General features: G+C 39.3%; 1 protein-coding gene across 1 annotated transcript in view; it reads left to right on the top strand.

Annotated features, from left to right (window-relative positions):
• Positions 1 to 1,482: 1,482 nt before the first annotated feature.
• Positions 1,483 to 16,170, top strand: part of LOC138363691 (streptococcal hemagglutinin-like) — a 56,090-nt gene continuing 41,402 nt past the window's right edge. The window contains exons 1-2 of the mRNA XM_069323076.1: positions 1,483 to 1,509; positions 4,348 to 4,491. Coding sequence (XP_069179177.1) covers positions 1,483 to 1,509; positions 4,348 to 4,491 — 171 coding nt within the window. The remainder of the gene's footprint in view (positions 1,510 to 4,347; positions 4,492 to 16,170) is intronic.

The following is a 16,170-nucleotide window of genomic DNA, read 5'->3' as shown; positions in this document are numbered from 1 at the left end:
TGTGCCCATCCGGGCTCAAGAAGGGTGCCTCTTTAGTACAAGCTTGGAGTAGTTTCCTTAGAATGTTTTCTGGTATGTCAAGAGGAGTACAGGCTGGATCACGATACACTCTGTCCACTATCATCCCGATTGTTTCATCCTCAGGTACGTTGGTAAACAGTGATTCTACGTCCACAGAGGTTCGTATCCCTATGGCCCGTGTTCCCCGCAGTAAGTCAACGAATTCCTTTGGAGACTTCAGGCTGAAAGTATACTTCAGAATTCAGTATATAGGCAAGACAACAACATCTCTTTATAGGCAATTAACAATGCATAAACAACAGGGCTCCATCAAGGAACATATAATCTCTTCCCACAAGCAGACCATCACCAGAGAAATCTTGACAAACAACACAGAAATCGTCGATTGATACAGCGATAGCAGGCGGCTTGACATCTGCGAGGCTCTACACATCAAGAAGTCAACACCAGCAATCAACAGCCAATTAATGCACTATATTCTACCAGCTTCAAGACTCCGTACCAATATAGAAGCATCAAGAGGAAGTATGGGCCAATAGGCCCTTTGCAGTTACTTCCATTCTTATGTTTTTATACCCATTGGTTCGTGTTCTATCATGTGTAAATGTCAATCACCTCACCCAGATACGAGTATAAGTATGGCTGTATTTTGCGTGTTTACAGGTTACAGTTGTGTGTGTAAACTAAAGACTTTGAAAATGCAATAAGTTATTACGATACGCGTTCAGGCGTCAGACTAGAACTTAAAATGAATTTTGGAGAATTGATTTTTCAATTACCTTCGACAGCGAAAAGAAATATAAGAAATATTGAGAAAATTCGTGTTAGAATTATTAATCTTACCTTTTCGGTCATATTCAACAACACATGTTTACAAGAAAGACTGCTACCAAAATATATATATATATATATATATATATATATATATATATATATATATATATATATATATATATATACATATATATATATATATATATATATATATATATATATATACATATATATATATATATATATATATATATATATATATATATATATATATATATATATATATATATATATATATATATAAAACATATATATTTCTCTTACTTTCACACGTAAATAAATCACATTATATCTTGTATCAGGAGCACCACAAGAATATATACTGATAAGAGAATGTAATTACCTCTCTGAGCTTCTGGCATGTAAATAAGTCCTTCTGAGATTCTTAAGATAAGAATATGTTGAGAGGCTCCCCTGAGTGCTGCTCTAGACCCATATTCTTCAACCATTTACACAACCCCTTTACGAAACCTGTACATCTTTCCTCACTCATGGCGGCTTTGTTTACATATATTAAACAGGTTATGAGCCCCGAAGCACTATACGAGGTTGTTTATAACAATAACAACCTCGAGTTCTGGAGTTTACAACCTCGTAAACTGTTTAATAAATGTAAACAAAGTCGCCATGATTGTAGAAAGATGTAGAGGTTCCGTAAGTAAATACTTGATGACTCCTGGAACTTGTGAACTGTATTTGTTATTGTATTCGGATGTATTTGAAAGTTGTATTGTAGGACACGTCCGCTGGCTAGTATTGTATCATAGACCAATTCCACCAGTTAGTCTGGTAGTGAGACATAGGCCTATACCTCAATATATCTGCTAGCGGACTTTACGGGCTCACCATAGCCCGTGCTACTTGGAACATTTTGTTCCCAGTAGCGAATCTTAAACAACATCTGCTAGCGAGAATTAGCTCAATTTTACACTATATAATGTACTGTAACTTAATTCATATGTAATCCCTAAAAAAAAAAATCCTAATCAACAATCAATTTCAATAGATGTTACACAATCGAAAAATAGATATAATACAAAGCAATAAGAATGAATAGGATACAATCTCATTGTTGTCAGAGATAACAATCAGCCTAAGTTATTCATTTACTCCAAGTTACAATAACATCAGATCTTGGACGTTAAAAAAACACGGTGGAGGGTCAGCAAAACGTACGAGTGTGATCAAGCAAGCTATTGTGTTTTACCAGAGAACTGGCCAGCGGCAGCCACAAATCCCATGTTAAAAAAAATCAACTCACACAAAAGTATATAAAAAAAACTTTAATAGCAGGACAGTTAGTTTTTCAAGGCTAAAATATATATATATATATATATATATATATATATATATATATATATATATATATATATATATATATATATATGTATGTATGTATGTATGTATATATATATATATATATATATATATATATATATATATATATATATATATATATATATATATATATATATATATATATATATATATGTATTATATGATGGGTTAAAGCGCTTGCTTTTATAAGCGCGGTTTGGTTTAATCTTCGTGAGCGTGTAGAACAAAGATCAGCAGGAAAAAGGGACAATACAAATGGGGGCTGTTTGTATAGTAAATCCCCAGCCAGTACTCAGAGACTGGGAGGGGGGGAGGGCGGGCCGCCACGCGCCCTGTGGACGCCCTCGTCTGAAACAAGTACACAAAGCGATCTAAACTACATCACTCTCTCTCTCTCTTTCCATGTTGTTCTTAGTCAAACATCATCGTTAACCACCCTTCAATTGTTGAAATGTATACAGGGACCCTCTCTGTTTTTATCTCTCTCTCTCTATAAATCTCTGTTTTTATCTCTCTCTCTCTATAAGTCTCTGTTTTTATCTCTCTCTCTCTCTCTAAGGTCTGAATCCATTCTGTTTTTTAGTTTATATAATAAGTATCTGTTCTCTGGTGTATATATATATTATTCACGTAAACATGTTCCCTCTGTACTATACAGTAACTTAGTATTTCTTAGTATGTTTACTAATCCGATTCAAAACGCCCAAATAAATCCTTTTGTTTAAATAATCACCGCATTCCTGTGTCTCTTTATGTAATTTTTTTATGCATATTTAGAAGGCAAAAAAGTTGCTCTTTGTGGCAATTATCATTTTATAATTTGTAATTAACAGTAGTTAATTTTTTAAACTCGTAACTGGGAGATGAATGTTAACATTAATTTTCTGGGCTAGAAGTTGCATTCTTCACAAGCCTGTTCTTCCGTTGATTTGTATTTTTAACCTAACTAACCTTTTCCAACCCAACGTAACCCAATCCAGTCTATCCACCCTTCTCCTAACCTAACTTAATTTAACCTAACCCAAGCTGACTTAATTCTAACCTAATCCAACCTGATTAGGTTAATTAGGTTAATTCTAACCTAACCCATCCTGACCTAACCCAAACCAACCTAATCTAACCGAGTCTAACCCAACGTAGCCTAACCCAAACAAACTTAATCGAGCCAATCCCCATCCAATATAGCCTATACTATATATCCTATCGATATAGCCTAAAGATATACGCGGTATACGACCATTAGAACAGTGCTGTGTGTATAACTGCCTTGTGTATGACTTAAGAAAACTTAATCTTTTTTTAAACATCTTTTCAGGAGGAGCGTGGCTGCCCGAGCTGGCCGCCTGGGGTACCATCCGCGGCGTGGCGGAGAATGCTGGTTCGAGCCTCATCCACTCCACCACCAGACCATTGTCACGGTCCAGAACGAGCTCTCTCTCCTGTAGAAGGTTAGGTTAGGTTGAGTTTGGTTAGGTTAGGTTCAGTTACGTTAGGTTAGATTAGGGTTAGGTTCAGTTACGTTAGGTTAGGTTAGGTTGAGTTACGTTAGGTTAGGTTAGGTTGAGTTACGTTAGGTTAGGTTAGGTTGAGTTACGTTAGGTTAGGGTTAGGTTGAGTTACATTAGGTTAGGGTTAGGTTGAGTTACGTTAGGTTAGATTAGGTTCAGTTAGGTTAGGTTGATTTTGGTTTGGTTAGGATTAGGTTAGGTTTGGTCAGGCTAGCTTTGGATAGAAGAGGATAGGCTGGGTTGGGTTAGATTAGGAAAGGAAAGGTTATCTTGAGTTATGAACTCAAGAGGAGTTCACTCAAGAACTTTAACTCTTACAGGCGTTTACCTGAAGGATCTGGCCGGTAATCTTCAAGAAAACAGGTAGTTTTCTCAGTGAAAATCTTTACATTTCTTGGAATGAGTGACTACTGAAAATGTCTGTCTGTCTATGTGTGGCAGACGGAGGCTAGAGGCTTGCGGCTAGCCTCACCAAACTTTGCAGGGTGACTGGTTGGTGTGGGAGGACGGTCATACAACAAATGGAAGGGAGGGGGGATATACTTGTTGATAATGATATTATATATCTCTTAAGTATTTATAAGTAAATATCTCTTATGTATTTATAAGTATTAAATATTAATTTGATGAATGCTCCCTTGCACAGATGGCCGAGATAAGGTTATCTCTCGTTGCAGCTCAACTTGAAGTTGTTGCGGAGGAGAATGTAGATATACTGAAAGTGATATTTGTCACTGTTGAAAGTCTTTGTGAACGACGTGTCGCTGAAGACCTATTGAAGAGGGCGCGGGTAGGGGGGGAAGGGGAGGCAGCGAACTAGCGCCAAAAACTTGGCAGATCTGCCTCGCATCACCGTAGTCAAGAGAGGTCGTCTGAGGCTCTTTGAAAAGGGTGCTGGAGTCACCACTCCAACGAGGGGAAACAGAGTCTTCACCCACGTCAAGGTCACACACAGAGATCACACTAACGTGATGCATCAAATGAACAAATCCACAAGGGCCGTGACGAGGATTCGAACCTGCGTCCGGGAGCATCCCAGACACTGTCTTAATCGACTGAGCTACGACAGGGTGTCTGGGATGCTCCCGGACGCAGGTTCGAATCCTCGTCACGGCATTTGTGGATTTGTTCACGTCAAGGTATTCGTCCTGCGAAGTCCCACAGAAATGAGTTCGCAAGGGGGACTGACTGAGTACATTTCAGAGCCTAATCTAGGTTCAGAGACAGCCCCCATACCTCGCCCTCTCCTGAGGTTACAGACTCGCCCAAACATCGTACTCTCGGGGGTTACACAGAGACCAAACCTGCCTCCTCAACCTCACCTAAACTATACCTATACTTGCCAAGCTAGTTTAAGGTAGAGCTTCGGCCTAACACATTTGGGGGTCGACGGTTCGAGTCTCCCAGAGCCCAGGTGAATGAATCCAGCATAATAGACTCCATCAGAGACAATAAGACTAGTAACACCGTCAACACCACCAGCTTGACAGACATAACTAAGCTTATCGACGAAGCTTGACAGGCAACACGAAACCTATGTTGTCTGAGGTCAAGGCTGAACCAACATTAGGAACCTAAATGTTCTGGTTCTATTTAACGAACCATATCAACTTTGTTTATTAGACCACCTAACCCACCAATAAACATAAATAAATATATATATATATATATATATATATATATATATATATATATATATATATATATATATATATATATTATTAAATATGACCGAAAAAGTAAGATTAATAATTCTAACACGAATTTTCTCAATCTTTCGTACATTACGCTTCACTGTTGGAGGTAAATCAAAAATCACTTCTCCAAAATTCATTTTTATTTTATTCTAGAAATAAAAATGAATTTTGGAGAAGTGATTTTTGATTTACCTCCAACAGTGAAGCGTAATGTACGAAAGATTGAGAAAATTCGTGTTAGAATTATTAATCTTACTTTTTCGGTCATATTTAATAATATATGTCTACAGGAAAGACTGCTACCAAAATATACTAATATATATATATATATATATATATATATATATATATATATATATATATATATATATATATATATATATATATATATATATATATATATATATATATATATATATATATATATATGCGGAAAATCCACAGAGAAATATGAAATGAGGTGAACGTTTCGGCTTGTTAAAGCCTTTGTCAACACCAGACTCACTCAAATTTCATATTTCTCTGTGGATTTTCCGCATAAAATGATCAGTGTTTTGTGATCGTCAAATTGCATATATATATATATATATATATATATATATATATATATATATATATATATATATATATATATATATATATATATATATATATATATATATATATATTTACTCAATCTTGCTAATCTAGTTTACAGTCGGGGTTATCAAGAACACTGATAACAGTATACTGGAGAATGGTTGGGCTGTTAGTTGCATCGTTGACAGATATGAGAGCGAGCAGGAAAGGTTATCTGAGAGTGTAGCCACCATTGTTGACACCTCTCGGAGCCCTGTTACTTTACCTCTTCAATAACAGACGTTGAACACTTATTGAATGAAATATTTTAGGATTCTCTCAAATCCTCCATCAAAATTCAATATATATATAAATATATATATATATATATATATATATATATATATATATATATATATATATATATATATATATATATATATATATATATATATATATATATATATATTATTGAATTTATCTGAGGTACCACCACTGCTTGAATTAGGAAGGACCCTTAGCCTCGGAGAAAAGAACAAAAGGCACTCACCGCAGCTTTATAATTGTCTTCCACCTCTGTTCGTGATTTTTTTTTTTATATAATTTCCACCGAAATAGAAAATCATTCTTACACTTAAGATCTCTTAATTGGTCATTAAACACATAAATCTTCCGGTGTCTTTATATTCCGAATTTTTGTCCAAATTTAACGTTCACGGAGCAAAATAATGTTGGAAAGAATCTTTGCAGCAGGACGTTGGGATCGAACCTGCGTCTTGGGATCCCCTGAGACGCGCACCTTAACCCCTTTGTCACGACATGCTAAAAGCCACACAACCCGAACACACTATAGGAGTCTGGAGCCCCAGAACTGGAACCCAACCCAAGTCAAATAGGCAGAGGTTTTTTGCACCCCTGATGCCTCTGTTCGCCTAGCAGTAAATAGGTACCTGGGAGTTAGACAGCTGCTACTGCCTGCTTCCTGGGGATGTGTAACAAAAATGAGGCCTGGTCGATGACCGGCCCGCGGGGACTCTAAGCCCCGAAATCATCTCAAGATAACCTCAAGATAACCTCAAGATAACCTCAAGATAGGTAAGGGAGTTCTTCACCAAACGCTTCCTTCATGTACACCATTGTTACGGCCCTCTCGGGACGCAACTGGGTCCTTACTCTGATGTTAGAGGAAGTTGTATCCGACCCCAAGCCAGTAGAGGCTTTCAAGGGATGCGATCCGTGACGCAAGTAACTTAAAGGGTGAAGGGAAAGAAAGTTAAGAACTTAATATTATAATTATCACCATTACCAATTAAATATATAAAATCAAAGAGTGCACAGGGGGAGGGGTATTAACACTATACAAGGGGATTATTCACAATATAGTCTTCTGCTGAAGACTCTGGATCCAGAAGCTAGGTGCTGAGTCTTCGGTGCTTTCTTCGTGGCCTCACAACGTGTCCTCTGGGAATGCCGAGCCTACCCTGGCCACAGGTCAGCCAAAACACAGGTCCACTGGGGGCACCGCCGTGGAGGCCGTCAACCACAAATCCAGCCGGTCTGCTGGCAGGTTCCGGACCCGCAACGCTGGTCAGGCCACTCCACGGACGATATTAGGGTAAACACCCTAGACAGGAGTCTCGTGTGATATCACCAATCACCCTCCTGTCCTCAATACCCCAGTGGATACTCGTCTCCAACAGTCGGTCCCGGGTAATCCTTTTACTGCCACTCCACTGGCAGGCTAACACACCATAGTGTTCTTCCGGGGGGACGACTTCACAACGGCTGCAACAAGGTACGAGGTATGGAGACTGGCTGCCTCGGGTAGACTGACTCAACTCCCATCACAACAGTCCCAGGTCGACTCTGTAAGCAGACACGTCATCAATAACTGGGACACTAAAACACCTCACTTACAGGCTCAGACACAAACGCCCGACACATCCACTTCATAGATGGCGTTGTAGTCTGAGCACCGCCTCACCAGAGGTCAGCAGCGGCGGTGTAGAGTGCTCAACGGGACTGGGAACTGGCCCTTGTGGCCAGTACACGCCATCCTCACCAGGTGTCGTCGTCCGATTGGAGGGGGTTTCGGGAGCTGACCCACAGATGGCGTGGTGGTCACTGCTCCGTGCTCGGACGCTGGATCCGGGTTCGTAACAACCATGAAATCACAATAGTTTGATAGATCAATGAGAATGATTGTGATGATTCTCCCTTACAAGAGCAAGATATACCTGAAGAATAACACCGGGCTGGTTGATAGAGCGACGGCCTTGTTCCTTGCTGTGTACCGGCGTTCGAGCCCCGTCCTCATATCCCAGATCCTTGTCCTCATATCCCAGCTCCTTGTCCTCATATCCCAGCTCCTTGTCCTCATATCCCAGCTGCTTGTCCTCATATCCCAGCTCCTTGTCCTCATATCCCAGCTCCTTGTCCTCATATCCCAGCTGCTTGTCCTCATATCCCAGCTCCTTGTCCTCATATCCCAGCTCCTTGTCCTCATATCCCAGCTCCTTGTCCTCATAACCCAGCTCCTTGTCCTCATATCCCAGCTCCTTGTCCTCATACCTCAGCTCCTTGTCCTCATATCCCAGCTCCTTGTCCTCATATCCCAGCTCCTTGTCCTCATACCTCAGCTCCTTGTCCTCATATCCCAGCTCCTTGTCCTCATATCCCAGCTCCTTGTCCTCATATCCCAGCTCCTTGTCCTCATATCCCAGCTCCTTGCCCTCATATCCCAGCTCCTTGTCCTCATATCCCAGCTCCTTGTCCTCATATCCCAGCTCCTTGTCCTCATATCCCAGCTCCTTGTCCTCATACCTCAGCTCCTTGTCCTGATATCCCAGCTCCTTGTCCTCATATCCCAGCTCCTTGTCCTCATAACCCAGCTCCTTGTCCTCATATCCCAGCTCCTTGTCCTCATACCTCAGCTCCTTGTCCTCATATCCCAGCTCCTTGTCCTCATATCCCAGCTCCTTGTCCTCATTCCTCAGCTCCTTGTCCTCATATCCCAGCTCCTTGTCCTCATATCCCAGCTCCTTGTCCTCATATCCCAGCTCCTTGTCCTCATATCCCAGCTCCTTGTCCTCATATCCCAGCTCCTTGTCCTCATATCCCAGCTCCTTGTCCTCATATCTTTGCTCCTTGTCCTCATATCCCAGCTCCTTGTCCTCATATCCCTGCTCCTTGTCCTCATATCCCAGCTCCTTGTCCTCATATCCCAGCTCCTTGTCCTCATATCCCAGCTCCTTGTCCTCATACCCCACCTCCTTGTCCTCATACCCCAGCTCCTTGTCCTCATATCCCAGCTCCTTGTCCTCATACCCCAGCTCCTTGCCCTCATATCCCAGCTCCTTGTCCTCATATCCCAGCTCCTTGTCCTCATACCCCAGCTCCTTGTCCTCATATCCCAGCTCCTTGTCCTCATATCCCAGCTCCTTGTCCTCATATCCCAGCTCCTTGTCCTCATACCTCAGCTCCTTGTCCTCATACCTCAGCTCCTTGTCCTCATATCCCAGCTCCTTGTCCTCATATCCCAGCTCCTTGTCCTCATATCCCAGCTCCTTGTCCTCATATCCCAGCTCCTTGTCCTCATATCCCAGTTCCTTGTCCTCATATCCCAGCTCCTTGTCCTCATACCTCAGCTCCTTGTCCTCATACCTCAGCTCCTTGTCCTCATATCCCAGCTCCTTGTCCTCATATCCCAGCTCCTTGTCCTCATATCCCAGCTCCTTGTCCTCATATCCCAACCCAGCAGTTATTTGGTTAGGTTTGATCATCATTCGTCGCTAACACAATACCTTACATTGAGGTTACCTTGAGGTGCTTCCGGGGCTTAGCGTCCCCGCGGCCCGGTCGTCGACCAGGTCGCTCCTGGTGAGCGTACTAATATGTGTAAGTTTGTGTAATACTTCACATAATTCCTCTTGGCCAACTGCTGATCTTGAAGCAAATGCCAGCCACAACAGTTCCCTAGCTCCCAGGGGTAACCTATTTCCTCCCGGTAAATAGGGTAATTTTTGTTGCAAGTGGCCCCAAACGCTTCAGTCGGGTGGTGTATGATAGTCTGCGTGGTATAGGGATTGAAAGTGGGAGTGCTGTTTCCGTGGAGTATTGTTGATTCAGAATAGTCCATATCTTTTGCCTCCACCTCCCATTCCTGCAGTGTCAAGGGTTGATATTGGTCCAGGAGCGGTCGAAACGTCGTGAGGAACTTGATATTGGTCCAGGAGCGGTCGAAACGTCGTGACGAACTTGATAATGGTCCAGCAGGGACCGAAACGTCGCCAGGAACTTAATATTGGTCCAGGAATGAGCGAAACGTCGTGACGAACTTAATATTGGTCCAGCAGGGACCGAAACGTCGTGACGAACTTGATAATGGTCCAGAAGTGACCGAAACGTCGTGAGGAACTTGATAATGGTCCAGAAGTGACCGAAACGTCGTGACGAACTTGATAATGGTCCAGAAGTGACCGAAACGTCGTGACGAACTTGATAATGGTCCAGAAGTGACCGAAACGTCGTGACGAACTTGATAATGGTCCAAAATGGACGTAGTTGGTCTCAGGCCTCCCAATATGGGTTTGGGTATAAATTTGAGGCAGATTATTATAACCCAATTCTGTGCCTAATTTGCATATTATTTCAAACCAATCCTCGGAGAAATATCCCTTCCAGGGGTGTATAAGTCATCATTATAAGTCATCATTATAAGTCATCATTGTAAGTCATCATTATAAGTCATCATTATAAGTCATCATTGTAAGTCATCATTATAAGTCATCATTGTAAGTCATCATTATAAGTCATCATTATAAGTCATCATTGTAAGTCATCGTTATAAGTCATCATTGTAAGTCATCATTGTAAGTCATCATTATAAGTCATCATTATAAGTCATCATTAAAAGTCATTATATGTAATCCTAAAGGGCTGCAATTATTAATTGTTTTGATGTGTGAAACTTTGAGGTCTTTCTACTGTCTGCCTTCTCTCTGTCTTTGTCTGTCTGTCTGTCTCTCTCTCTCTCTCTCTCTCTCTCTCTCTCTCTCTCTCTCTCTCTCTCTCTCTCTCACACACCACCGCGCCCACTACGCTCTCAAGGCCTCACAGAAAGTTGACTACATAATTGCTTCTCATAATTCTCTTGTCGTAAGAATGATAATCGGATCCTCGCGGCCGCTTTTTGAATTATTACAAGGGACCTTTTGTAGTCCCTTTGTATTCAAACTTTATTTTGAATTTGGAGAATAATGAGCTTGTCTGACTAACCACGGTAATTACAGTTTCCTGAATGGGCTCTTTACTATATAAGATAAGTCTGGTTCTTTCATATTATTTAAGAACAATATGAAGCTGAATTTCCCCTGGAAATAATTAATTTAATCTCAGTATTTATATATAATATATATATATATATATATATATATATATATATATATATATATATATATATATATATATTGTGACGATAATCTCCTTCAAGAGATTGAGCCTGCTCTTCCCTCCACAATTACGTCGTTGAAATTATATAAAACTACTATGGAAGAAATGTCCAACAACGACAACAACACCAGCAAGGTTTGCCAGAGCGCAAAACGTATGCAGCCAGGGACACCTGTTCAGACTCAAACCGCTAAACTACCTGTCTTACTACCGGCTCCGCTGATTGGTCGCCTGTCTGGCTGCAACTGCACTCGCCCCCCCCATACTACTTGATGTCTGGGGTCGCCACGACCTCAGACCTCAGAATATTCAGTGCTTCCACAGTTAACACTCCTCCCGGCTAGACGTTAGCGTATACTGAGAGAGGTGGTAGCTTAAAGCCAATATTCCAGCACCTTCCCTTTATTTTTGTATTGCACTTCTTGTTATTTTGTCTTAACGTAACTTTTCATTGTGTCATTTAATTATTCTTATTATTTTGATTGATTGATTTTATTATACAAATTTGTTTGTCCATTTTTTCATGTTTTGATTTATTTAACGTAATTAAAATTTCATTGTTAAAGTTTACTTGTGTTTTGTGTGTCTTCTCCTTACCTTACCACAGACGAAGTTCCAGTTTTCTATTTTTTTTTATATAACTATGTGACGAGGCCATACCCCTAGCCTTAAACAGCCGAACACCAACGCGTTACCGTCACAATATATATATATATATATATATATATATATATATATATATATATATATATATATATATATATATATATATATATTAGTATATTTTGGTAGCAGACCGAAAGGGTAAGATTAATTATTCTGACACGAATCTTCTCAATATTTCTTTCGCTTTTCTTCACTGACGAGGGTAATTGAAAAATTAACTCTCCAAAATTCATTTTTTACATTTTGATTTTTGGTCTGACGCCTAGAAGCGTTTCGTAAGGCTTCTTACATTTTCAAAGAGAAAATGTAATAAGCCTTACGAAACGCATTTCGGTCCATTCTGGACAGGGCGTGATAAGGGTCTGAGACGGCCCCAAAACGTCATTACGACTCTGCTAAGGGTCCACAACGGCCCTGAATCGTTGTTACGACTTGTCAATGGTCCACAATGGCCCGAAACGTCGTCGCTTCCCACATTTTCAGACACCTGTCGGCTTTTAGTGTCATGTCATGTTCATGCTATTATTTGAATATGAAGAAATACTTATTTTGTGTCTGGCTGCGACAGCTGAGGCTGGACACAGGCCGGTTGTTGGCGTCCAGCCGGCTAGAGGCGTCGAACCGGTTGGGGACGGTGGAGACACGAGAATGGGGTCGTAACCTCTATGGAGGCCCCTCCACGGCAGCTTGACCTCCAGTAAGGTCACCCTCGAGCATCGAGGTCGTCGTGTCTACTCCTTGAAAGCCTCTGAGGGATAAATACGACATCTTATAGTATGTTACCTCGTCGATTTACGAAACCTGTACATCCTCGATCATGGCGATTTCGTATTTATTAAATTGCATATAAAATGCCGCGATGGTGTAGGAGAGATGACCAGGATTTGATGAATCTTATCCTTATCCTTATCTTTGACTTTATACTAGTAGCTGTCAGTTGTGGTGGGGCTTGAACTGCTGGATACCCCGTGGGTCTTTCTGGACTTGTAAGACGTATCTGGCCCTTTGGACGTGTGTACATCACACTTCAGGTACGAAATACACACATGTATGGTTCCTAATACATACAGGTATGTATACATACAGGTATGTATACATACAGGTATGTATACATACAGGTATGTATACATACAGGTATGTATACATACAGGTATGTATACATACAGGTATGTATACATACAGGTATGTATACATACAGGTATGTATACATACAGGTATGTATACATACAGGTATGTATTAGGAAGCTATATAGCTTCATTTTGTATATTATCCGCCTTTGCCAACGAATATTGTGTCGTGATCAAATCTAACGTAACCCAACTTAATCAAATCTGCTAATACACAATCTGCAATATCCGCTAATAATAACCCAATCTATCCTAATCCAACCTAACCTAACCTAACCTAACCTAACCTAACCCACTGCAGTTTAACCAAATCTTACCTAACCAAAACTAAGCCATTCTAACTGAATCTAATGTAACCCAACTTAGCCTAAATTAGGTCATCTAAGTTTGTATGATGAATTTTTTAAGTTTTTATTGTTTTTGTTTTTCTACAGGCATAAATGTTTACAAAATAGCTTCAAGGAGATATAAATGTTTACAAAATAGCTTCAGGGAGATATAAATGTTTACAAAATAGCCTTCAGGGAGATATAAATGTTTACAAAATAGCCTTCAGGGAGATATAAATGTTTACAAAATAGCCTTCAGGGAGATATAAATGTTTACAAAATAGCTTCAAGGAGATATAAATGTTTACAAAATAGCTTCAAGGAGATATAAATGTTTACAAAATAGCTTCAAGGAGATATAAATGTTTACAAAATAGCTTCAAGGAGGTATAAATGTTTACAAAATAGCTTCAAGGAGATATAAATGTTTACAAAATAGCTTCAAGGAGGTATAAATGTTCACAAAATAGCTTCAAGGAGGTATAAATGTTCACAAAATAGCTTCAAGGAGGCATAAATGTTTACAAAATAGCTTCAAGGAGGTATAAATGTTCACAAAATAGCTTCAAGGAGGTATAAATGTTTACAAAATAGCCTTCAGGTTGTATTAACTTTTACATAATAGATTTCAGGAGATCTAAACTTTCTCAAAACAGTTTTGAGGAAGCTGTTGTTGGAATTCCAAAACTTCTTGAACTTTTGTAGTTGAACTTTAAAAACAACCTCCCAGGAGGCATAAACTTTTACAAAACAGCTTTTAGTGGGTACAATCTTTTACAAAACAGTTTTTTAGTGGGTACAATCTTTTACAAAACAGTTTTTAGTGGGTACAATCTTTTACAAAACAGTTTTTAGTGGGTACAATCTTTTACAAAACAGTTTTTAGTGGGTACAATCTTTTACAAAACAGTTTTTTAGTGGGTACAATCTTTTGCAAAACAGATTTTAGAGGGTACAATCTTTTGCAAAACAGATTTTAGTGGGTACAATCTTTTACAAAACAGATTTTAGTGGGTACAATCTTTTACAAAACAGCTTTTAGTGGGTACAATATTTTACAAAACAGTTTTTTAGTGGGTACAATCTTTTACAAAACAGCTTTTAGTGGGTACAATCTTTTACAAAACAGATTTTAGAGGGTACAATCTTTTACAAAACAGCTTTTAGTGGGTACAATCTTTTACAAAACAGCTTTTAGTGGGTGCAATCTTTTACAAAACAGCTTTTAGTGGGTACAATCTTTTACAAAACAGCTTTTAGTGGGTACAATCTTTTACAAAACAGCTTTTAGTGGGAACAATCTTTTACAAAACAGCTTTTAGTGGGTACAATCTTTTACAAAACAGATTTTAGAGGGTACAATCTTTTACAAAACAGATTTTAGAGAGGGGGGGGGACAAAATTTTACACAAATCTTACCGGAAGTATAATAATTTTCAAGATATCAATAAAACTCCATTTAACAAAGTGCTTGAAGCTGACCTTTCTTGACCCGGGGAATTATTTACGCAACTTTCCTTCCTGTAAGTCGTTCCTGTAAAAAGTTGTTTACCTTAGCCAAACCAAAACGTAAATACAACTCTTACTTTTCAATCAATCAGACTGTTGGTGTAAATATTTTGTTCGGATTTTTCTTATTTGTGAGCGATGGACGTCGTACTCACGATTTAACTACTACGTTGCTTCAACGTTGCTATAACGTTGCTTCAACGTTGCTACCACGTTGATACAACGTTGCTACCACGTTGCTACCACGTGGCTGCAACGTTGCTACCACGTTATTGCAACTTTCGAACACGTTTTAACACCTGACAAGTTGTAACAACTTTATTACATGTTGTAACAAGCTGATAATAGAAACAGTTACAGTTCGTGGTTGCAGGATTATAGACGTTGAAAAGTCGAATTTGCATGGAATTGCCTGAAACTTGACTAGTATGAAACTACCTAAACTGTAAATATGTCTGAAACTACTTGACCCGCTGTAAGCGAGAAAACAGGTGCTTGTAGGCACTTCAGCTGCTTGTAGGTCGCCAGTAGAGGCCTGACCAGTAAGCGGGGCACCGAGAGCCAGACCTCACGCCCCCATAGCCACTGTTAGGTAACCAGTGATAGGTTAAGGTAGATGTTTACATTCGTGAGGCCAGAGGGATCCCACCATCAACGTTAATGTCCCAAAATAAATCACGAGCTTGAGAGAAAATCAAGATATCATGAATTCTATTTTATTTTCTACGCTCGACGTTTTAATTCCACCAAAATTTGCTCGTTAATTATTGAAATTGGCCGCATATATAGCGGCGAACATGCAAATTGGCGAACTGCAACATTAAGTGGGCTATTTGCAAGCAGAAATCTGAATACTTAGAAACAAATATACATAATTGATGCAATAATGACTTCGAAGGAAAGTTGCACATATATATATATCGTATTTGCACATATGTAAATATCATATTTGCACATGTTTAAATATCATATTTGCACATATATAAATATCATATTTGCACATATATAAATATCATATTTGCACATATATAAATATCATATTTGCACATATATAAATATCATATTTGCACATATATATAAATATCATATTTGCACATATATAAATATCATATTTGCACATATATATAAATA

Source organism: Procambarus clarkii, chromosome 11, assembly GCF_040958095.1.
Source record: "Procambarus clarkii isolate CNS0578487 chromosome 11, FALCON_Pclarkii_2.0, whole genome shotgun sequence".
NCBI lineage: Eukaryota > Metazoa > Arthropoda > Malacostraca > Decapoda > Cambaridae > Procambarus > Procambarus clarkii.
The sequence above is the reverse complement of the archived record's forward strand: the minus strand, read 5'-3'. Positions and strand labels throughout refer to the sequence as shown.